Below are 25,072 nucleotides of genomic sequence, written 5' to 3' on the forward strand. Positions count from 1 at the left end.
GAAATAACACCACACATCTACCACCATCTGATCTTTGACAAACCTGACAAAAACAAGCAATGGGGAAATGATTCCCTGTTTAATAAATGGTGTTGAGAAAACTGGCTCACCATATGCAGAAAACTGAAACTGCATCCCTTCCTTATACCTTATACAAAAATTAACTCAAGATAGATTAAAGACTTAAACAAACATAAGACCTAAAGCCATAAAAATCCTAGAAGAAAACCTGGGCAATACCATTCAGAATAGAGGCTTGGGCAAAGACTTCATGTCCAAAACACCAAAAGCAATGGCAACAAAAGCCAAAATTGACAAATGGAATCTAATTAAACTAAAGAACTTCTGCACAGCCGAAGAAACTACCATCAGAGTGAACAGGCAGCCTACAGAATGGGAGAAATTTTTGCAATCTATCCATTTGACAAAGGGCTAATATCCAGAATCTACAAAGAACTGAAACAAATTTACAAGAAAAAAACGAACAACCCCATCAAAAAGTGGGCAAAGGATATGAACAGACACTTCTCAAAAGAAGACATTTATGCAGCCAACAAACATATGGAAAAATGCTCATTATCACTGGGCATTAGAGAAATGCAAATCAAAACCACTATGAGATACCACCTCAAGCCTATTAGAAAAGTCAGGAAACAACAGATGCTGGAGAGGATGTAAAGAAATAGGAACGCTTTTACACTGTTAGTGGGAGTGTAAATTAGTTCAACCATTGTGGAAGACAGTATGGCAATTCCTCAAGGATCTAGAACCAGCAATCCCATTTGACCCAGCAATCCCATTACTGGGTATATACCCAAAGGATTTTAAATCATTCTACTGTAAAGATGCCATGTACCCGCATGTTTATGGCAGCACTGTTCACAATAGCAAAGACTTGGCACCTACCCAAATGTCCATCAATGACAGACTGGATAAAGAAAATGTGGCACATATACACCATGGAATACTATGTAGCCGTAACAAAGAATGAGTTCATGTTCTTTGCAGGGACATGGATGAAGCTGGAAACCATCATTCTCAGCAAATGATCACAAGAACAGAAAACCAAACCCCGCATGTTCTCACTCATGAGTGGTAGTTGAACAATGAAAACACATGGACACAGGGAGGGGAACATCACACACTAGGGCCTGTTGGAGGGTTGGGGGCTAGAAGAGGTATAGCATTAGGAGAAATACCTAATGTAGGTGACATACGTAATGTAGATGACGGGTTGATGGTGCAGCAAACCACCATGGCACATGTATACCTATGTAATAAAACTGCACGTTCTGCATGTGTACCCCAAAACTTAAAGTATAATTTTTTAAAAAGTATGAAACATCTGGCTTCTGGAATACATGTTATAAAAATGAGGACAGATGCATCAAGTAAGACCTAAGAATCCAGGCTTTCTAACCAGGAAAATCTAAATATAGGATGAGATGATAGAAACAGGAAGACTAAAAGGTAAGTCATGTTGTTGACTAGAGTTTTGTTGACATCAGGATGCTAAATAATAATTTATTTAGTGTTTTTATATTAGCTTTAAGAAATAAAAGACCCCAGGCAAGCAAGAATCCTTTGACCAAAGTGAATTATAGAAGACTTGTGTGAGAATGAGCTTACTTAGCAGTGAAAGCAAAGACTTAGGAACAAAAGGTTGTACAATGAAAATTTTTGTCTAGCTTTGAGCAAAGACCTGTGTGAGAATGAGCTTACTTAGCAGTGAAAGCAAAGACTTAGGAACAAAAGGTTGTACAATGAAAATTTTTGTCTAGCTTTGAGCAAAGACCTGTGTGAGAATGAGCTTACTTAGCAGTGAAAGCAAAGACTTAGGAACAAAAGGTTGTACAATGAAAATTTTTGTCTAGCTTTGAGCATACACATACACATTTGCCCACTGTGAGGCCATTCATTAGAAAACCTTTATTGACCTATCCCTGACTGAAGAGGTTGCCTGTATGTTTATGACATGAACCAGTGTAATAACTAATAAAGATTTGGCACTTGCCTCATTAGCCAGAGACTCAAACTCAGAATTGTGCTGTATTTCGTGCACATCTTCCTTTCAATTTCTGCTCCAAGAGCCTATTAAACTCACAAAAGAGTAACATGACTCTCCTTGCCTTTGTTCTTTTTCAGCTCTAAGGGTCTCTGCATATGCATTAGATAGTTGGGAACATGACCCTGAGGGTCCCCCACAGGCTGAGAGTGGTGGCATAAAGTCAGCAAATGAGGCAAAGGAGAAGCAATATAGGAAAGGGCAGGCTCGTGAAAGCCAAAGAACAAGTTATTAGAAATGGTTACAAATAGTATCAAACACATTAAGAAGTCAAGATACATTGAGGAACTATCAAATGAATTACTGCAGGGCTAGTAACCCATTTGATTTAAAAAATACCAATACACCTTGATTCAATCAGTTAATTAATTATGTACTACAGAACGTTAAGGAGGTGAGATTTACCCTAAAAATAATCAGCAAGATAAAACTTTTGCTAAAAATCAAAGTCATGCCATTAAACTTTTTGAAATCTTTGATCAAGGGAGCAAATTCAAGTCCTGCATCTCATCCCTGATGCCCCTTCCTCAGTCTACTCACATGAGCATAACTCAGGAAGAAGAGCTGGTTGTTGGTGAATGTGATGCCTGGTAGAAGAGGTTCCTCAACTCCCTGCCTTCTGTCATTTATCCATTTCCTGTAAGCCTGGTGAGAGAAGAAGAGATGAGTCTCTGCAATGGTGGGTTTTTCTCTTTTCTCATCTAGCACAGGAATAGTAAATGTCTACTCCAGCCACGTGCGAAATGCATCATGTCAAAATTTTCTTTAAGAAAAGAAACACCTGGAAACAAGTCCATGTCCTATTGCTTACCAGTGAGGCAGGTACACCTGCAGAAAGGCCTTATGCTCAATGTATACCAAAGCAGCTGGACCAAAGCGTTCAGATATTAAATAACTCTTGGGGAAAAAAAGCTGTTCTTTCTCTTCCTACCAGGGGACAAACAAATCTAATACAATGGCAAGGCCCCTATGGCAATACATTTTGGGGTCTGCATATCACCTTTTTTCATTTTGACACGTAAGAGAAAAACTATCATCTTCTGGTGCCCTCATTTTATAAAATAAAGTATATTTCAACTAGAATATAGGAAGGATATAACCGGGAATAACAGTCTGGTCATTAAATTGAATGCATTTAGCTTTATGAAATCTTTCTGCATTATCCTTATGCTTCTTATTTGACCACAAACTAATGGATGATGAAAACGTTATTAGGAACTATCACTTGGCCCAGTATATGAGAACCACTGCCCTCTGGTCATAATTTAGAAGTTTGATGTTTTCAGAGAAATTTATAGGAAGACTACAGAAACACCTGTACTCAGGAAAACAAATGAACCTAGCCCCAAGGAGATTGCTGTAGCATGCTTCGATCTGATGGTGAATGTATTTTCTAAAAGCTATTCTTTAAATACATGATTCTTAATAAATATTATTCTTTAGGGTGACTTTACACCCCAAAAAGAAAGAAATATAGTTCTATTTATATAATAGGGTCAACAGGGAGACACACTTCTATTTACAGAAATTCCATAATATCTAACTCCTCAAGAACATGGCTGTGATATGAATTGAGGGACACCCATATGGTGTTTTATGGCTTGATTTTTAGAACCACAGCAAATGTAGCAGCGCATACCCTAAAAGCTTCCCGCAGGCCTCCATTATCAGCAATATTTTCTCCCAGGGTCCTCTTCCCCTTGACCTAACAGAAAGAAAAAAGGAAAAAAAAAAATGAGTGTTTCATGCTCAACTATCATTCAGCAAGGGGCATGAGTATTATAGCAAGAAAAGTATATTTTAAAGAGAAAATCACATCCAATAAATCAGAGGTAGGCATAATATATTGTAAGATGGCACACTGTCCTCAGCAAGGTGCTCCCGAATATAATACTTTCTATTTTATTATGCTACATGCTTCTTTGTCACCTACCTCTTCATTCTAACCAATCTAGCCAGCTCCAATAAAATGTTAACAATATTCTGAGTGACTCTAGTTTAATGGGAAAAAATAGGAATGTCAATACACAGGTTACTTTCTCTGATTAACTCATATAATTTCAGTATTCTTCTCATTGTGCCTGTGTTTCCAAAAATTTACCATCCACACTGGAACAAGATTTCATAGACCAACTATCATCATTTTACCTTCAGCAATTTCCATGAAAAATTAAAAGGAAAGTGGTTCTCCCAGGGAACAAAAATCAAACAGAAGGAGTACAGATCACAAGGTTGAGGTCTGCAATATGTATGACAACCAGCCAAGCATGGTAAAGAAATTATTGCAAATATTCAAGATTGTTTCTTAAAACTTTAAATGAGCTAGGACAAAAATATTCTAAACTAATACAGCCCACAAGCCAAATCCAACCTGCTCCTTGTTTTTGTACAGGCTGCAAGGTAAGACTGGATTTTACCTACTTCAACAACTGGGGAAAAATCAAAAGAAGAATAATATTTTGTGGCACATGAAAATTATATGAAATTCAAATTTTGGTGTTCCTAAATCAAGTTTTATTGGGACACAGTCATGCCCACTCATATATGTATTGTCTATAGTTGCTCTCTTGCTACAATGGCAGAATTAAATATTGTAACAAGACCATACGCCCCACAAAGCCTAAATTTTTTACTATCTGGCCCTTTACAGAAAAGTCTTTCAACTCTTGTGTAATAGGCAGAATAACGGCCTCCCAAAGATGTCTGCATCCTAATCCCTGGAATCTGTGAATATGTTACCTTATTCACTGCAAAGAAAGATTCAAGCACAGAGGAATGGTCCCTACAAAATGAAGCTGGAAAAATAAAGCATGGCAAAGGAGACTTACATGCGGTGATTAAGTTAAGGATCTCGAGATGCAGACTTTATCCTGGATTGTCCAGGTGGACCCAGTGTAATTACAAAAGTCCTTACAAGAGGAAAAGGGAGGCAGGAGAGAGACTGTCAGAGTGATGCAACATGAGAAGACTCCACTGGCCATTGCTGGCTTTGAAAAAGGAAGGGGCCATGAGCTAAGGAATGTGGGCAGCCTCTAAAAGCTAGAAAAGGCAAGGAAACAGATACTCCCCTACAACCTCTAGAAAGGAATGTGGCCCTGCTGACACTTTGATTTTAGGCCATTGAGATCCATGTCAGACTTCTGACATACAGAACTGTATGCTAATAAATTAAATTTATGTTCTTTTAAGCTACTAAGTTTATAGTAACTTGTTATAGCAAGCAGCAGAAAACTAACATATCTTGCTTGAAACTTTCAAGCCATGGAGCTTACCAACTCTTTACTTTTTAGCTAGCCTAGTCACCCAGGTATCAAGCAATATCAAGGAATAAAAATAAATCTTTGGAAACTATTATTCACTGTAATCACTCAGGACCCTCCTAGCTTCAGTATACAAAAGCTATCATTCCTGCTTTATGTATATTCTTTGTTATCCACAATCCTATGAGGTAAGTGCTAATTACCACCATCCTTGCTCAACAAACGAGGATCTAAAGGTGAGTGTGTAGCAGATGTTGATATCCCACCAGATCCCCTTTTCTACCTAAACTGTACACCCATTCCCACAACTGCTAACAGCCAGATCAACCTTAGCTTATGGGAGTCACCTCATCTGGAGACTGCTGGGAGGTTATAACCCACCTTCCAGTAATTGACTGATGTGCAATTTGAACAGCCCAGTACCTGGGCTGAACAATTTCTGTGGTGCACTTCGTGCTCCAGAATCCTCTGTGGAATCAGGGTGAGGCTCAACATTTCCTGAAACCAACAGGTTTCCCTCATTCCATTATAGGTTTTTCCTGAAACTACTTTCTGAATAAATCACTGACCTAGGCTGGGTGCGGTGGCTCACACCTGTAATCCCAGCACTTTGGGAGGCCGAGGCGTGCAGATTGCCTGAGGTCAGCGGTTCGAGACCAGCCTGGCCAACATGGGGAAACCCCGTATCTACTGAAAATACAAAAATTAGCCAGGCATGGTGGCTGGCGCCCGTAATCCCAGCTACTGGGAAGGCTGAGGCAGAAGAATCGCTTGAACTAGGGAGGCAGAGGTTGCAGTGAACTGAGATCACATCACTGCACTCTAGCCTGGGTGACACAGCGAGACACTGTCTCAAAAAAATCAATGACCTAAGGAACCCCTTCTTGGGCTCTGCTTCTAGTGAACCTAAGTCAGAGTGATGAAGTAAACTGCTCGCATGTCACTGGGATTCAAACCCAAGCAGTCTTCTGTCTCCAGAGCCTTTGCTTCCTAATATGCTACCTTCTCAAGTCCTAACTCCTCTTGGCTCTTGAAGATTAAATTTAATCTCCTTCCTTTTTACTCTGAGGTTTGTGTGTGTGTGTGTTGTGTGTGTGTGTGTGTTTTGAGACAGGCTCTCTCTCTCTGTCACCAGACTAGAGTGCAGTGGTTTGATCACATCTCACTATAGGGTTCAAACAATTCTTCCACCTCAGCCTCCTGAGTAGCTGGGACTACAGGCATGCACCACTACACCCAGCTGATTTTTTAAAAAAATTTCTGTAGAGATGGGGTCTCCGTATGTTGCCCAGGCTGGTATCAAACTCCTTGGTTCAAGTGATCCTCCCACCTTGGCCTTCCAAAGTGTTTAGAATACAGGCGTGAGTCACTATGCCCAGCCATTCAGTCTAAGCTTTAGATCTAAAATAGAGCCTTTTGGAGCAGCCTCATCCTCTGGCTCCTTGAACTCTGGTCTGCCTCAGTAGACCACATGGCCCTAGGTTGGACTCTCAAGACTCAACAGCTACAAAAAGGAACAACAACAACAAAAGACTCAACAGCTGCTGACAGTCTGCATCTGTAGTGCCCCATCTGAGCTCCCCCGAATTCATTACAAAGCAAGATTCAGGCACAAAGGAATGGCTCCTATAAATGAAGCCAGAAAAATAAAGCATGGCCCTTATATCCACAAAGGAAGCCACCTACTCTCCTGTGGAAATGAAACTGAAGCTGTTTTCTGATGGTTAAGTGGATTTATGCTAAGACAGGCATGCCCTTTCTATCGTCCTTGTGACAAAGGTACACATTTGTCAGAATTAAGTTTCAATCTCTGACACTTTGGCCAAAATGAATGGTGAAGAGCAGTCCACCCACACATCACCCAGATATAAAATGAATTTAAAATCAGAACCCGAACATGATATAGGGGAAGGAGTATGGACTTTGGAGTCGTACAGACATAAACTCTAATCTAGACTCTAACATGGGTTTTAATCTCTTTGAACCTCAGTTTAATTTCTTTGACCCTCATATGTAAAACCTGTACACTTAGTAATATCTGTATCTCTCAGGGCTAGTATGGGGATACATTTGTTTCAATTAAGTGAAAAGTTTCATCTTCGTGCCTGTATATAATAATCAAAAGGAAATATAAATTCCCTTCCCCCAAGAAAACTGTTCTATTTTGGGGGAAGGGGGTTTAACCCAAAAATCTTTGGCTTTGTTTTTTCCTGGGATAAGGTACCAATGAGTATCTCACAAAGGATCAGGAATATTAACTATCTTTCATTGATCACTTGCTTTGTGTCAGGCTTTGTGCTAGTGTTTCGCATTGCTTTGCTCATTTAATTCTTACAACAAATCAATGAGTTCAGAAACATTGACCCATTTCACAGATGAAGATGCTGAGACTCAGGAACATTAAGTAACTTACCCAAGTTCATAAAACTAGTTGAACCTAGATTTGGACCCATGTCTGACTCTAGAACCCTTTTCTGTATGTTTTTCTTGAAGCGACATATACTCCAGATAAATTTTCACAGTGTGAAAACCCCTGTACTATATAGAGATACACAGAAGCACCCATTTTAGGTCTTCACATGTCACAGTTGTAGATATTTTAAAAAATATAGGTAGAGAAATGGCTGTCCAGGACACTGATAAAAGTGCTAGACACCATTCAAGGATACTGACTCTGGTTTCTCTGCCTGAATGAGCAGTGGTCTCACTTGGGCTGAGCATGGTTTAAGAACCAGGAGAACCAAGTCAGTGTTTATAAACATTCCCTGTAAGAGAAGCACATGGATTTTTACCTAAATTCATCTACAAGTATAATAGATTTGAGGCATAGCAAGGATTGAGGTATTTTTCCAGCCCTAGCAATATATCAGGACAAAGTTCATGCCTGGTTAAGGGATGACCAGGCCCCAACCCCAAAGATTCTGATTCAGTAGGTATGGGGTAGGACTCAAGAATGTTCCCAGGGAAGACAGATGCTGTTGATCTTGTAAATACGCTTTGAGAACCAATGGTTTAAAGCAAGCTAATGTCCAAATGAGGAAAAATGAACCACAAGGTGCCCCCTTAGCCACAGTTGTACTCACATTTAAGCCAGCTTTCTTCCAATAATAGTTGCTATACTGGTTAATCATGCACTTTGTTTTTTCCTTAAACTTTTCTTCTGATTCAGTAGACCACCAAGGATCCAGGTTTCCATTTTTATCATATTTTCTACCTAGCAAAAAAAAAAAAAAAAGTTCGAAGACATTTGTGTTATTTATGGAAAGTAAATTCATCTTCCCTTTCCCTCACCTCGACAAGCCTTCAAAAAACAGTCATAACAGCAGGGAACGCTCTTCCTGAGATCAGCTCCTGCATTCTCTCCAATGTCACAGGTTAATTGTAAAAAGGGTGAAAAGGATAAAGACAATTGAGGAAGTGCTTTCCTTCTAAGGAACAAAGAGCACCTTAAAAATGAGATTCATCAATTTATTACATATACTAGTCTTATCCAATCTTGGATTCTGTGTCTTCACCTGATTTGACCCAAAATGTTCACTGGATTATGAAATAAAATGGCTTCATTCAGAAAGCCCATGGAGGCAATCAGAGCACTACTACCAGTGAAATTCCAAACGATCCATAGGAATAGCCCCAGTGAGTCATCCATACTGTGCGATCATAGACCCTGACTCAGCCCTTTAAGAACCTATTTCCTCCAAGTTGCCAGGAGCTGAAAGACACATAAAACCTCTGTTATGAATCATTCCACAGCCACTAGTGTGGATAGAAGACCCATTTGTCCTACTTAGACAAGGAAGATTGCTCTAAAAAGAAAACTTGGAATAAGAATGAAAATCTCCAAAACATAACGGGAAGAAAGATTATACATGCTTTCTTGCTATGTGCTCACTCTTCATTTTCTCTACATCCTTTGAAACAAAATTTGGATGCTGCTAGACTGTCTTCTATATTCAAGGTTACTATGAGAATCAGAGGCATCGTTTAAATTTAATTACACAGCTTACAAAAAAAGTCCCCTAAGTAAAGCTGTTAATTGGAACAATCCAAAACTCTTCAGCAAGGCTACCTACTACTAACACCACCCCCTGGGATAGTATGGAGTCACTGTCCTCTACCCACTAACCAACCAATCATTAAATAGGTACCGGGCACGTACTTATATGTGCAATGCACTGTTCTAAGCATTGGTTACAGAGTGAAATTGCCACCATTAGATTCAGTCCTTTGAGAAAGACTCCAGAAGTTCTCCAGAAGGTTCTGGGGAGGAACTGTACTTAAATTCCCTATCGAGAGGCCCAGAATGAAGAAAGGACTATTAGCTTTTATTTCTTAGCTAAGACTCTCATCTCAGATAAACCAAACACCCAAAGGCAGAAAGTCTAGCTCTGCAGAGTCAGATAACTACAAGTTAGCCACATTTCAACAGAAAAGGGAAGACCAGGGGAGCAAAAAATCTAGGGGATTAAGGAAGGGCTGGTGGGAGTACAGGAAGACTTTTCTAGAAGAGCCAGAGGGTCTCTGGCCCTGGGGTAGGCATCCAGGAAAGGATGTTGGAGATACTACAGGGATGGAAGAAAGAGGTCCCCTTCTATATAACGTTGCCTTAGGGCAGCTGGTTCCTGAGACTGCCTGTAAATCATTGTGTGGGTGTGGATGTGATAGTCATTTGCTACTAATCCATAAGTTTCAGAGATTTCATGTGGCCTTCCAATAATACTCCAAAGTTAAAGGAGAAGAGTGCTGATCAACAATGATGAGGACTCTCAAAGGAAGCCATTTCTTTAGTTTATGTCATATTCTGCTTTTTCCTTTTGTTTAAATGTCATCAGGATACAAAGTATATCCTATTACATAGATTATTAGGAAAGTATAGACTTTAAAATAATCAGAATAGGCTGGGCGCGGTAGCTCACACCTGTAATCCCAGCACTTTGGGAAGCCTAGGTGGGCAGATCATGAGGTCAGGAGATCGAGACCATCCTAGCCAACATGGTGAAACCCTGTCTCTACTAAAAATACAAAAAATCAGCTGGGCATAGTGGCACATGCCTGTAATCCCAGCTACTCGGGAGGCTGAGGCAGGAGAATCACTTGAACCTGGGAGGCTGAGGTTGCAGTGAGCCAAGCTCGCGCCACGGCACTCCAGCCTGGCGACAGAGCTAGACTCTGTCTCAATAAGGATAATAATAATAATCAGAATATAAGCCAGTATAGAGAAAAATAGAGAATAAGCATTGCATAATTTTCGAAATCGTAAAAGGGAATCAGTCAGACAAGCTCCAGAGTCCTAACTCAGCAAGTCCTAACTTGGCAGCATGTATAATCATCGTTGGAGCAGAGCTTGCTCCTCCAGGGAGAAAATCTCAAGACGAATAAATGACAAAGGGAGAAGCTATAAATCAGTCCCTGTAACTATTGTGGCAGCTACAGCAATCCTGATCTAAATGCAAAGCTAATTTTATTGAAATTACAAGGCTGCTTTTTAAAGTCTACCCCAATCACCAATGGGAACAATTGTTTATTTATTGCAAGCCATCACAGCAAGACACGAGGAAAAGTTTTCAATCAGCAATCATATTGCTTTGGATAATCTTCAAGCTATGATGCTGCTGCTATGCAAAGACAATCATAACAATTAACATCCATATAGTCAACATTATTACAAAAGCAGCAGCTTAGAAAATGAACCAGTACTTACCATTATTATCAAATCCATGTGTAAATTCATGTCCAACAATTACTCCTATAGCACCATAACTCAGAGATCTATGGCATAAATACATAATTTGGAGACAATTACAAGCATGAATCTCAGAGCATAATCCTTTAATTTTTTCAATGGAAAGCCAAGATAAACTGCTTTCTAGTCACCATGGTAATAACAATCTAATAACCATACCCAAAAGCTGTAAAAAATCTAAACATACCTTCCAATTGAAATAGACAAAGAAAATACAAATTCTAACATTGTCATTATGACCACATATGAACCATAGTGCCCTACTCTGTGAAATTAGGGATGTGAAAGATATGATTTCTGAAGTCCCTTTCAGCCTTAAGATTTCTATGATTTTATATCTGCTGTAGCTATATAGTTATGAACACCTAAAACAGGGCAGAAAAGATCCTGTCAGTAAATATATAATTCATTTTTTATCTGGAAACTTGCTGAGAAGTCACTATAATCTTAGAAGTTAAATTGTTTTCCAAATGTAGTCATAAAAAAAGGAACAGAGTAGAGATTAAAAGGGATCACTCTATTTTCAAAGGTAGTCACGTTCCTCTTTCTGTTGTAGACAAGATGACAACTGAATAGCAAAGATTTGAAAAAGGTGCCACTTTATTTCTCTTCACCTCTGAAGAAGCATGTGGTAGATTATCTATAAAACGCACCACCAACAATTCTACCTACCCCTGAATGCACACATCCCCTCCTCCCATCAAGAGGCAATCTATTTCCCTCTGCTTAAATTTGGACTGGCCTTAGGGCTTGCTATGACCAATAGAATGCAGTGGAAGGGGTCAGGTATGACTTCTGGGTCTAGGCCTTAAGAAAGTAGCCTCCATTTTCCACCTTCTTGGAAGTCACTTGCAAAGAAGTTCAACTACCCAGCTAGAGGGGATGAGGCCAAATGAAGAAAGCGAGAAACCCCAGAAGTTGAGAGACTCCAAAGGAAGAGAGAGAGGCCCTGCCATGCCCCAGCCACAAGAGCCAGCCCAACCAGGGCACAGACAGGTGAGTGAAGTCGCCTTAGATCCTCCAGCCCTCGTTAAGTGACCCCAGCCAGCACCATACAAAGCAGAGACCAGCTGTCTCAACTCAGTCCTGCCCAATTACAGAATCATGAGCTAATAAATGGTTGCTTGGTGGTGCTTTGTTACATAGCAAAGCATATTAAGAATATATGAAGAAATCAATAATGAGGTTTCCATATATGTGCCTGGGATTTTCTCTCTCAAATATAAGTTCTATTGAGGTCACTCCCTTATCTACTTGTTCATTGGTAAATCCTCTATACTTTGTGCAGAGTAAGAAAGTAACAATGATTTAACTAATTGATTAGTTAACTTTACCATCTCATGCAAGTGACAGATCTATATGTATCTTAATTTAGTCATTTAACCTGTGGATGAGAATTACACACCACTTAGAATCCTTATTGTGAAGATTCTTCATGAGATTTGCAATAATGCTAAAAATATCTCACAGTTAGTTCCTGACATGCAACATCAAAGTCACCCAGCAAATAGATCGGACCCATAACTGGAAGGAATGGAAATTTTTAAAGTGGCATGTTATTACAGGACATAATGATCCTTACCATGCTAATTGTTTGTCTCAACTACACCCAAGGAAGTGGTGTAAGATTTCATTTTTCCCCTTGGTGGCAATTCTTTCCTTTGTTATTTCTTTCCCGTAAGGTAATTTGCATTTGAAAAAAAATGCTTCCTACTGTTTTTCCATCATTGCAAACCTTCATTAAAGAAGTAAGAGTGAAATTATGCATTTCAATCATAGAGCTATCATGGCAGTGTGGGACAAACTTGTAATTTTACATAGTGTTAATTTTTGAGGCAGTAGCTATCAGTGTGCAGATTGCAACATTTAGTTTTTCCCGGTCTCTCAGCTCTGAGAATAAGTACTTGGTCCTCTACAACCCTCAGTCAATGCTGTTGACTGGATGAATTGAAGGCATGAACAATGGAAGCTTATAGAAATTGCTGTGCAATGAATGTCCTTTAAGAGGGGCTGCTCCAACAAGCTTCCTATTTGCAAAAGGTAATAGAGAATTCAGAAAATGATTGAATCATTGTAAGTTTCAATTCTCAGTTACTTTATCACAATCCTTTGGACAAGAGACAAAGAAAAAGTAATTTTATATGACTAAGCCTGACAATAATAATATTTCATAATATTAGATTCACATCCTCTATTTTATCAATGAAGAGTATTTAAATTAGCATGTCATTGGCCAGGCGTGGTGGCTCACACCTGTAATCCCAGCACTCTGGGAGGCTGAGACGGGCGGATTACCTGGGGTCGGGAGTTCGAGACCAGCCTGACCAACATGGAGAAACCCCGTGTCTATTAAAAATACAAAATTAGCTGGGCATGGTGGTGCATGCCTGTAATCCCAGTTACTTGGGAGACTGAGGCAGGAGAATCGCTTGAACCCAGGAGGCGGAGGTTGCAGTGAGATCACGCCATTGCATTCCAGCCTGGGCAACAAGAGCAAAACTCCATCTCATAAATAAATAAATAAGCATAAAAAAATAAACTCTCCCTTTTAAAATGCAACCGTGACTGGCTGGCCAGAAACTGGAAGATTTCTTGCACTGAAGATCTAGTCTTGCAAAAATAAAATAGAGAAGACACCACTTTTACTACCTACTCAGTTTCTCTTTTGTTCTTATTACTCAGTGGGTTTAACATATGCACACAGATTTGCTGTCAACAACAAAACAACTATACCGCTGTCTAGATTAACCATGAACTCACACGGTTATCAAGTAAGGGTTGCCCTATGCCTGAATCATAAATTCATAAAAATTTCTGAGTTGGAAACGGCTTAGAGGTCATCTACTCCAACTTCTTACTACAGAAATGGGTCCCCTCTTGAAAAATCCATTCAAATGGTTGGTCCAACTTCTTACTAGAGGAATGGGCCCCCTTTAGAAAAACCCATTCAAATGGTTATAATACTCTGCTTAGGTATTTCCAATGACCAAGAGCTCATCCCCTTCTAAGGTAACCCATTCCCTCTTTGGGCAGGTCTAAACATAATAGCTCTCCATAATGCTGATCTGAAATGTCTTTTCTATGGCTTCCATCTATTGGTCTAGTGTAGCCTCTAACTGAACACCTGCTGAATCTCCTGAATATAATAAGTCATTCTACCACCTTAACTTTCCTTCAAAAATATGCAGACAGTTATGAGGTTCCCTTTCAAGTGTTATTAAGTTCTTTCAACTCTTACTCTTCAGTCATGAATTCTAGATCAGCATTTCCCAAAACGCAGGGGAGTTTGGGAACCTCTACATTTCGAAGGATGGTTTACCAGAGTCTGGGAAGGGTGGTGGGGGGCTGGGGTCAGAAGTGGGGATGGTTAATGGGTACCAAAAAGGTAGTTGTATTAAACACATCTAAATAGGTTTCTTTCTTGCAGAGCTTCTAGGAAACTTTTATGGTGATAATTATTATGATTCCCCAGAACTAAGGGAAGGGGAGGATGACTTACCTCTCTTACTATTTCATGGAACACACACTTTGAGAAACGTTGTCTTCAACTATTTACAGTCCTGATTCTTTCCTCTGGAAATAATTCAACTTGTTCATGCCTCATAATTGGACTCAACACTCAGGTGAGGACTAAGCTGAGCACTGTGAGCAGAAAGGATACCCACTCCCTTGTTTCTGGAGGCTATCCATTTATTAATACAGAATAGATGAACGTATGGGAAGCCATCTCACTGGACCGTGACTCCCATGTCTTTAGCATCTTCATATTCCCAATGCTGGGAACCCAGATGATACATAATAGCTATTCATTAAGTGGATGAGGACAAAGAAGTCTTTAGGAAAAAAAAATTCTCTTTCACACTCAAGTATTAGCTATGACCTAGCCTAAGGTACAAACAAATAGACACTAACATTAACTCCTATGTTTCGATGATCTTAGCTTTTATATCAGAAAATCATGCTCACAGACCCAATAAACAAATCACTTAATCAATAACTCCAAAAATCTAACCAGACTATTTCCTAATCTCCAGCTATATAATCACGGTAATAGAAGCTCAGTTAAATTGTCAACAATAAGCAGAATCAAAGAATTCTAGGACTTTTTTAGTTTGAAGGGAACTTAAAGAATATCCTAAACCTTTAATTTTTTAGAAATATATATATAATATAAATATATATTTATACTTATTTTATAAATATAAATTTATATTAAATTTTTATATATTATATAAATGTAAATTTATATTCAATTTTTATATATTATAAAAATATATATTATATATATTTCTAAACTTAAAAGCAGGGCAAATTGATTCCAAACATCTGAACATCAAAGAAAACTATGCAGCTGAGGTCTGGGATATTATTAATGGATTTGGTTAAATAAGAACCTGGAATTTTTATTTATTCTAACAATGGTACTTCCCTGTAGTAAGCTTTATCGATGACTGCCCATGTCCTCTTAGCCCTATTTTTGAGCACACCAATCTGACAGCCTTCAAATGTCAGCACCTGAAACTAGTTGCCTAAGGACTTTCTCCAGCCATTAGAGCCCTCTTGGCCTAGGATGGGCACTGCCAGGTACCCCTGGTAGGAGCCCTCAATCAATGATGGAAGGTGAGTTGGAGGATAGATAAATACCCCAGCTCCCATGTGCCTGAGGTGGGATCACTCTGAAGCATGTTTTACAGTTCCCCAGCAAGACTGAGCTCCAGTTGCCCATGGTGATAACTGACTTTGTAACACACATGTGGTAGGTGGAATAATGGCCTACAAAAGATGTCCATATGCTAATCTTTGGAACCTGTGAATATGTTATGTTACACAATAAAGGGCAATTAAAGCTGCAGATGGAATTAAGGTTGCTAATCAGTTGACCTTAAAACAGGAAGATTATCCTGAATTATCTGAATGGTCCCAGTGTAATCACAAGGGTCCTTATAAGTAGAAGGGAGAGACAGAAGATGAGAGTCAGAAGGACTCTCTTATGTTATGTTTCTAAAGATAAATTCAATTATCTAACTTGCTCAAAACTTTCAATATTTTCTATTGCCTATTAGTATCCAAGCTCCTTACCTGACATGCAGAGCCCTCCAATATCAAACCTCAATCTTCTTTTCCACTACTTCCTTTCATGTACCATTTGGCTAGCCAAACTAGACTCTGCCATTATAGAAACACTTTTTCCTCCTTATCTCACATTGTTTCTTCTATCTGGAATGGTTTTAGACTCATCCCATCAATTCAAATCCCAACAATCCTTCAATGTCCAAATACTGGTAGTATGAGTTAATGGGTAAGAGAATAAATGCATAAAAATGAAAGCCACCTATGTGTAAGTTGGCCTTCCTGTCCAGTCATACACCCTGGTAATAAGGATCAGAAAACAAATACCCAAAAAGAGTACAGCCGACCCATGCCAGATTCCATGGCATCTTTCTGCTGAATAACCACTGACTTTGTTTCTTCTGTCCTCTACCAAAGCAACATGTTCTTCCTAATTGGTAACTGGTTTCTTTACTCATTTACTCACCGAGGATATTCTGTTCCCCAAAAGAAAGGCTTCTGGAGCTCTCCTGCTGGAAATCCTATGAGAAAGAAAAAATGTTAAGAGATATAGAGAGAGTGATTCAATGATGAGTACCTGGTTCTAGCTATAAATTTGAGGTTTCAAAGACCCATCTCAAAGACACTCCTCCTGGCACTGGGAGCACTCTAAGAGACCTAGCTGTCTCAATGATATCAATTCAACTGAGTTTGAAATAAGTGTATTAAATGGTTTCAGGGAAACTATTTTGCACTGGTACACTATTGGCAACGTCCAGCCTGCTGTGAGCTGGGCTCCTTCATACATGGCATGCTAATGAGGCTTCAGGCTTTCCAGCAGCTTTGCCTGATACAGAAAGGGCTGGCTCTGTGGGCGTGCAACCTGTGTAGTCACACAGGCCCCACACAGAGAAGGGTTCTGCACTTAATGTAATCCTCTCCTGCCAGTGTCTTGAAATTCATAACTATTTTATCTTTGAACTTGTATTTTTTTAGTGGAGCCCGAGGAGACAATGGAACATGTGTGTGTGAGCTGAGAAAATGTGCACAATATGTGTCTGCTGTTCCTAGGAGCCCCATTTTCACACAGCATTCACAATGTCCCAGGAGCACAGGACTCCATCAGGCCCACAGTGCGTAGGAGTTTAGTGAGATGCCAAACAAATACAAGGTAAATATGATACATCTAGAACTGAGTAAGCTCTGATAGCCCTAAGAGGCCATACTTTTCATTCGAACCAGAATTTGCTTCAATGACCAAAAGAAGGTAGTGGCATTCTAAGAAACATGAATGTCCAAGGAATCCTGTCATAACCTTTCTCATAACTGTTACTTCCCTGTATTGGCCAAACACCTACACTGAAAATGATGACATAAAAGGACAGAGAAAGGGTGAATTATATGGTTTGGCTGTGTCCCCACTCAAATCTCACCTTGAATTGTAATAATCCCCATGTGTCAAGGGTGGGGCCAGGTGGAGATAACTGAATCATGGGAGTGGTTTCCCCCATACTGTTCTCATGGTAGTGAGTAAGTCTCATGAGATCCAGTAGTTTTATATAGGGGAGTTCCCCTGCACAAGTTCTCTTGCCTGCCGCCATGTAAGACATGACTTTGCTCCTCTTTTATCTTCCACAATAATTGTGAGGCCTCTTCAGCCATGTGGAACTGTAAGTCCATTAAACATCTTTCCTTTATAAATTACCCAGTCTCAGGTATGTCTTTATTAGCAGTGGGAGAACAGACTTATACAATAACCTGTAGTTTCTTTTCCTTTTAGTCCTTCCTTACTCATCAGTAAACCAAAGGTAGAGAGTATTGGTAGAATGAACATGTATTAAGAAGTGAAATAAAAAGTTGAGTTTTGTTCAGCATTTCCTCCATGCTGGTAAGAACAAAACACATATGCACAAACAAGCTACAAAATACAAACTGTGTAATTTTGGTGATTCCACGTACAAGTTAAATGCTCTTATGTTTGCATTTAAAACTGACATTGCACAATATTGAGATGAAAAGTAAGACTCATGCTAATGACTTACATCTTTAATTTTTCTTATAATAGCATTGAATAGCAAATAAAACAATACCATGACAAGTTGAAAGAGAAAAGCCATGAAAGATAGGGCAAGGCTTTATATTTTAGCACCCTCAATGGCATTTTTTCCTGCTTTTGGAACAAGAGGCCCCACATTTTTATTTTGCACTGGGCTTCCCAAATTATGTACCTGACATTGAGTGCAGATGAGTGAGAGACATGCTTTGCTTTGGCCTTGCAACTCACCACTAAATTTTGCACCCTGGGTTGATCCTAGGAACTGTACTTACAAGTCATCACAGCTGATAGAGCAAAGAATCATGACCAAAGAGAGAGAGAGAGAAGCCTTCTATAGTGTCCTTCACTGCTCCAGAGCAACTGTTCTAGGCCCTATGAGACTGAAAGCTCTTTTATAAGTCAAAATGTTCTTCCTCCCTCTTCTTTTTTTCTCTCTCTCCTCCATTTTCTCTCTCTCCTCCAAACTTTTTTTCTCTCTCTCCATTTCTCCACACATGAGGAGAAACGAGGACAGGAAAGCAAGTCCTTAATTTAGAAGGGAAATGGTGGTTCTATATAACCCTCATATATATTCTTTATATTTTATTAATAATATCATAGTTTGTGATTTCAAGGTGCAAAAGCCTTATTGCAAAACAGAGATTGTTCCGGCTACTAGTTCTCTGCCATTTTCACATAAAGGAAAATGCATCTAATATTATTTTGAAGCGGCAACATCATAATAATCTTCATAATTTCTACATTTCCTTAAATATTTTTGGCATATTTACATCAATATTGCATCCTCTTTTTTTTTTGGTGATTACTTTTAGTAAGTCATTCTGACTCAGATATATATACATATGCAAATATATATTACATATAAATGCAAATCACAGTGTTTATATGAAAACTCAGTTTCACATAATAAATCATCAAAAAGCAATGATATTTCCTAATAAGAACAATGATCATAAACCAATGTGATTTCATTATTAAATCATTATGGCTTATCCTGCCTGGTAATGTGCTCAGCTGGAAGCATTTACATCCATTGCCAACCTCTTTACAGGAAAACATCTGACACCTGCATGAGCCACTTTTTCTGTCACTTTTGCTGTTAGAAGCCCCAGACTCAAGAGCTGAAGCCATCACATCACTCTGTTCAGCTGTATCTGCTGAGCTTGTTGGGGCCAAGGAACCCAATACTGATAAACAGAAGAATCTGATGCCCTTAGGCATGTTTTGCTGAAGTGAATGGATTAATAGTGTAAGCTGCATTTTTGGAGACGTCAACCAGCTAGAGTGATAGATGGAATCCCTACAGGGTCAACTCAATATCTTATCTCATAAAGTGGATAAGATGTATTTAGCAAAGGTGGAAGTGAAAAATAAGTAGATAGGAAATTCCTTTTCTCTGCCTTTTTAATAGGTTTTTATGTTTTCTTCATATCCATTTCCTTTTTTTTTTTTTTTAGCATTTCAACACCACCTCGCCACCTGTTTCACACTTTTAAAGTTCTTTTTCTATCAGTGTACTTATGAGAGGCATTCCTCACAATGTAAATATCTCTGTGGAGGTGAGGGAGGAGAGAGAGGGAGGAGAGGGCGGGAGAGGAAGGAGAGAGACATTTAATTAGTGGTTGGCAAAAGTTAATAAATGTGATAATAGGTCATATTGGCCAAAGTGTAGGAAGCATGTTGATGGGAGTGTAGGTTGTTGCAAGCATTTTGGAGATCAATTTAGTCATCTCTTAATGCTTTAAATGCCATTTAAAAAAATGAGTAACTATGTGGTGATATGGAAAAAGCTCTAAGAAATATTCAGTGAAAAACAGCATTCAGTACAGTGTATGGAGTTATTTTGTGTAATGTATGCAAAAGAGTCAGCATCCATACATACAGCTATGACACCTGTATTGAAAAGGCAAATGTATTCCAAGGAAATTGATACATTGGGGGAAAATTTGAACATAACTCCAATTTCCCATTTGCTTATCCACAAGAAATGCTAGGAAAAAGCAGAAAACTGCACCCAAATGGACTGAGCCATATAGGAATACACAAAATGCACACATGCACACACCTCAACATGACCGACTGCCTCAGTTCACCACGTGGGGTAGGAGCCACACTCACCACATCTGATGTTAAACCAACTTACCTTCCAATTTCATGTAACCCTCCTTCCGCCGCTACCCAAAAACTCACAGGGGACAACCCCTCCAATACCAACTTACACAAGCAGACTTCTGGTCTTTTCAAGGGAAGGTGCCATATTTACTGTAGCATTTGTGTATTTACCCATTTAACATGTATAAAACCGCGCTATCATCTGTATTGGGCTCCCAGCTTTTGTTTTTAATGTGTCACTGATAAAGTTTTTAACTGTTGTGCCCCAACCTCATTTTTCTCATAAGTCCTGTGGCCTTTTAGTACATACTTTTGCATAGCACAGTGGTGTTTAAGAACACATATGTTACGTTATAGAACTGACTGTATCCACACATGTATGTCTGTACATACAGACATACCTGCCAGTGGTTTTCCAATTTTATGATGCATCAGATTCACTGGAGGGCTTGTTAAACTACAGATTGCTGGGCCCCACCCTCAGTTTATGAGTCAGTAAGTCTAGGGTAGGGCTAAGAATTTGTATCTAACAAGTTCCCAGGTGATGCAGATGCTACTGGTCTGGGTGCCACAGTGAAAACCACTGCCCAATCACTTGCACAAGGGCACTACAGAGTTCATTGCTGCATGGCTTGTAGTTGAGAAGTGTGCAACAAGCTAAATGTCCAAATAAGAGGGCAATTAATTATGGTATAACCATATTGTGAACTGCTATGCAGTAAGTGAAAAGAAAGAGGTAGGTCTTAACATTCCAGCATGGGAAATAACCCCCAAGACATGTTGTTGGCATAAAGCAAGGTACAGATATAGATATATAAATACCATTTATTTTCTTACATAACTATCCTACCAGTGTGAGCATATACATGTATTGTGTGTATATGTGTATACATATGTAAATTCTTTAAAAGTCATAAAATACATATCAAAGTGATCACAGTGGTTACCTTTTGAAGAAAATCAGGATTTGGGGTGGTGGCTGATAAAAAGGGCTCTACACATAAATGTCATGTTTTAAATTTGATTATCCAAAGATAATCGGCTTGTGTAATTAAAATTAATTCTTTTAGAAATAAGTGTGTGTGTACACAGGGGCCTGTCAGGGGTTGGGGGGCTGGGGGAGTGATAGCATTAGGAGAAATACCTAATGTAAATGACAAGTTGATGGGTGCAGCAAACCAACATGGCACATGTATACCTATGTAACAAACCTGCATGTTGTGCACATGTACCCTAGAACTTAAAGTATAATAAATATACATAAATGAAATAAAATACCCCCTGGATTTTCAAGCCTTGGTATGAAAAAAGAATATAAAACATCTCTTTAATAATTTTTGTATATTGATTACATATTAGAATGAAAATATTTTGGATATATTCGGTTAAATAAAATATATTGCTAAAATTAAATAAATTTGAGAATTAGTTTTATTTAGATCTTGCTTTTAAGAGTGACAATGTCAGGTTAATTTAGTTAATAGAGTAATTTCATACGATGACAACAGTATTATAAAAAAACCTCCTGTTTCTTATTTATTTGTTTTCTTATTTACGTATTTTCATGGAAATTGTACCCAAAAAACTAATATATTCTTATCATACATTTCAAGACTTACTTTAATAATTATTACACAGAGGTAGATTTCATCAAATAGATACACAGTATGTTATGTAACAATTATTAAAATTTATTTTAGCATCTCAAAAAAAAAGTATGTGTGTATTATAGAAAATTCTTCTAAAGGCTATTGAAAAACAGTTAACTAAGCTTACATAGTATTATTTTGTTCTTGCATTTGTTAACACCAGCAAATTCCACTCCTATTTCAGGCAAAAATACAAATTGGGGTTATACCATTTCAGTGATTAAAATTCTGACAAAAGAAAATATTGCTCTTTGTAATAACCTAATTATTTATTTATCTATCAGTAATAGTGTCTCTTTCAAATCTGCACCTGGGAAAGCCACAAGAACCTGCTTTTGGTTTTCTACTGGGGTCAACCTCTCATTTTTACTGGTGTTTCTCATTACAATTCTCCTATCAGTAAATGTGGAGTAACCTAGTTGGAGCTTAGCAAAATGCTGATCATAAAAGACAGAGTGCTTTTGTTTAGGACACAATTGCCAAAGAACCAATCGCATTCACTGGGTGATTACCCCAGGTTCAACTATTTGACTTTTATAGTCATAAATCATACGCCGACGGTAGCTACAGCTTTCCCAGAAAAGTTAAATGCCTCAATGTGTCTGGGTTTCGGTACACATTATTGTCAGCTGCATTAATTAGAGTTTTTTTAGTACAAACAAGTATAGAGAAGAAAACAAATGTAGCCCATTATTCCACAGCTCAGATGTCAATAAAACAAATAAATAAATATACTCAGGCCTAGCAAATTCACACTGGATAGAAGGACATGGAAAAAAAGGAATAATATTCCTTTTGCCCTACCCCTCTCTTCCCCTAACCTAGAACCTACTTTCCGCCACTATCTGTATGGCTTGCTTCAGGTATGTAGGCTAAGATCATCTTTTCATTAACGCCTTCCCTAGTGCTTTTTTAAGGGGCAGGATGTTATCCTACCCACTTTCTTGCTTTGTAACTCATCATAACACTTAACCACCATCTAAGATACTTTACATTTGACTTACTTTGTATGCATTTTCTGTCTTTCCCCGACTAGAATGCAAGTTCCATGACAAAAGGGATTTTTATTTTTTACTATTCTTTAATGGTGATATCTTCAGAGCTAGAACAATACCTGGTTCATGGTAAGCACTCAATAAATACTTGAATGAACTGATATTGTATCTTGTGAAACTCAGACGGATGACTGGGGTTGAAGCATTACCTACCATTATGAGTACATCTTGTTAGCCAAAGTTTAAAACCGTTAGTAGTACCAATGTATTACTTCTCGAATTTTCCACATTCAGTACCAGATCTGAGATACATTCCATTATTCAAGTTCTGGTTTTCATTTTCTTTCTAGATGAAAGAATTTGTTGGTTCCACTCTCTTGCTGTCATGGCAGAACTAGTGTAGTTTTGAGATCAGCACATTTTTCCAATAAACTTTCAATCACAATACAGATATTAACAAGCTAAAAAGTCCTGCCCAGTTTTATGCAAATTCCATCAATCCTGTATCCTCTTAGCCCTCCCAGCTGACCCCCAATAAAAGTGGAATATTCTTCCTTTTTATGTTTGTGATATATGCTGGAAAGAGAAAATTAGACAAAATATTGATCCAAGGCCTTTGGCCTGGAGAATATTGAACTAATTTAATCCATTTTCCCTACATTCATTGTTGCTTTCACTTTACTGCAGCATTAAATTTAAGTTCCATATTCATAAGTGTATGGTTCAGAAAAGTTATGCAGAAAATATTTTTAAAACATTACCTTTCAAAATTTTATGTTATTTGGAGGTTTTTTTTTTTTTTAGTATTAACCCTTACAAATGCTGATGATGTTAGACAACTGTGAACCAGACTCAGACATCTTTTCCTGTTATTTCCATGTTTGGTCAGATTTTACAAAATAGGAAGCCTCCAACTTTCATTGCCAGGTCTTCAGAAACCCAGACCATGTGCTTTTTCCCTTTCTCTATAGCAAACTTTTTTAAGTATAGTAACACAATGCAAGACAACTTGAACTCATCTACCTTTAGGAGCATTTCATTCTTAAATTCAACATCTCTTTTGACTCCTCTGAAAGAATTAGCATTACTGATTTTTTTCATTTAGGATCCCTCCAGCAGCCTCTGGGACAGAAGTGACAGAGCCAGGGGCAAATGACAAAGTAAATTAAGTCCAAAAAAAGGTGACCAAGGGAAAATTCCAAAGGAAAATTAAATGGGCTTGAGGATGTGTGGACCAGCATACACATTCAGCTGTTTATTGAACTAAATCTGTTTCCATATTTGCCGTAGCTGCTTTCTCCAGAAATATACTTGGGTTTTTCATTAAGTGTGTACCTGTGTCTGTTTTCTTTCAGTGCGGATGTTTGTGATAGTTTTGTTAAGGGGTGGACTATGTCAATACATTCTATTGCATTATTAGTTTTGTCAAACAATGGGATATTTGGTTGTTTGCGTGGATTTTTTGATGTATTAATGTGGCTTTAGCACAAGTTGTGACAGTTATTTTTTTTCAAAAGCCTTAAGTGTGTGCTTGTATTACTAAACTACTCTATGTATTAGTCCACATTTCAGAGCTACTGCTGATATATCATCTTATCTACATTATTGTACTTCTTGGTGAAATTCACTTGTAGTTACCTTCTGCTCACTTCTTTATTTTACTTGTCCTGTGCAATAGCGTCCACTTCACTAAGTGAATATATTTTATGATCCTAATTTTGGAGTGTCAGTCTATTTAGATCCCATTATAAAAACTATTGGGAATAGTAGGGTTTGGTTATGATGATGCAATTTCTATGCATAACCATTGACTACTAACATTTACTGAGCACCTATGATGTTCCAAGCCACATGGGCAAGCTTTGAACATACAAATGTCCTCAAAGAACCTACAATCTAGTGGGGGAGAAAGGATACCACTAGACAAATAATCCTATTTTGCAAGACCTAAAGAGGAAGGTAAACCTATACCAAGCTTTCTAAAGTATGCTTTTTAATTGAAATATGTTTTAAACTCAGTAGATGAAAGAAATACCGGAGGCCTGGCGCGGTGGCTCAAGCCTGTAATCCCAGCACTTTGGGAGGCCGAGGCGGGTGGATCACGAGGTCAGGAGATCGAGACCATCCTGGCTAACATGGTGAA

At 38.5% G+C, this 25,072-nt stretch overlaps 1 protein-coding gene across 2 annotated transcripts in view; it reads right to left on the minus strand.

The window, feature by feature from the left end:
* Positions 1–25,072, minus strand: part of PHEX (phosphate regulating endopeptidase homolog, X-linked) — a 224,577-nt gene that overhangs the window by 17,305 nt on the left and 182,200 nt on the right. For both annotated transcript variants that reach the window (XM_011988020.1, XM_011988019.1), the window contains exons 16-20: positions 16,605–16,659; positions 11,027–11,094; positions 8,409–8,539; positions 3,705–3,770; positions 2,606–2,710 (exon numbers count right to left, since the gene is read on the minus strand). In XM_011988020.1, coding sequence (XP_011843410.1) covers positions 2,606–2,710; positions 3,705–3,770; positions 8,409–8,539; positions 11,027–11,094; positions 16,605–16,659 — 425 coding nt within the window. The remainder of the gene's footprint in view (positions 1–2,605; positions 2,711–3,704; positions 3,771–8,408; positions 8,540–11,026; positions 11,095–16,604; positions 16,660–25,072) is intronic.

This window comes from Mandrillus leucophaeus, unplaced genomic scaffold (assembly GCF_000951045.1).
Source record: "Mandrillus leucophaeus isolate KB7577 unplaced genomic scaffold, Mleu.le_1.0 Scaffold321, whole genome shotgun sequence".
In the NCBI taxonomy this organism is placed as follows: Eukaryota; Metazoa; Chordata; class Mammalia; order Primates; family Cercopithecidae; genus Mandrillus; species Mandrillus leucophaeus.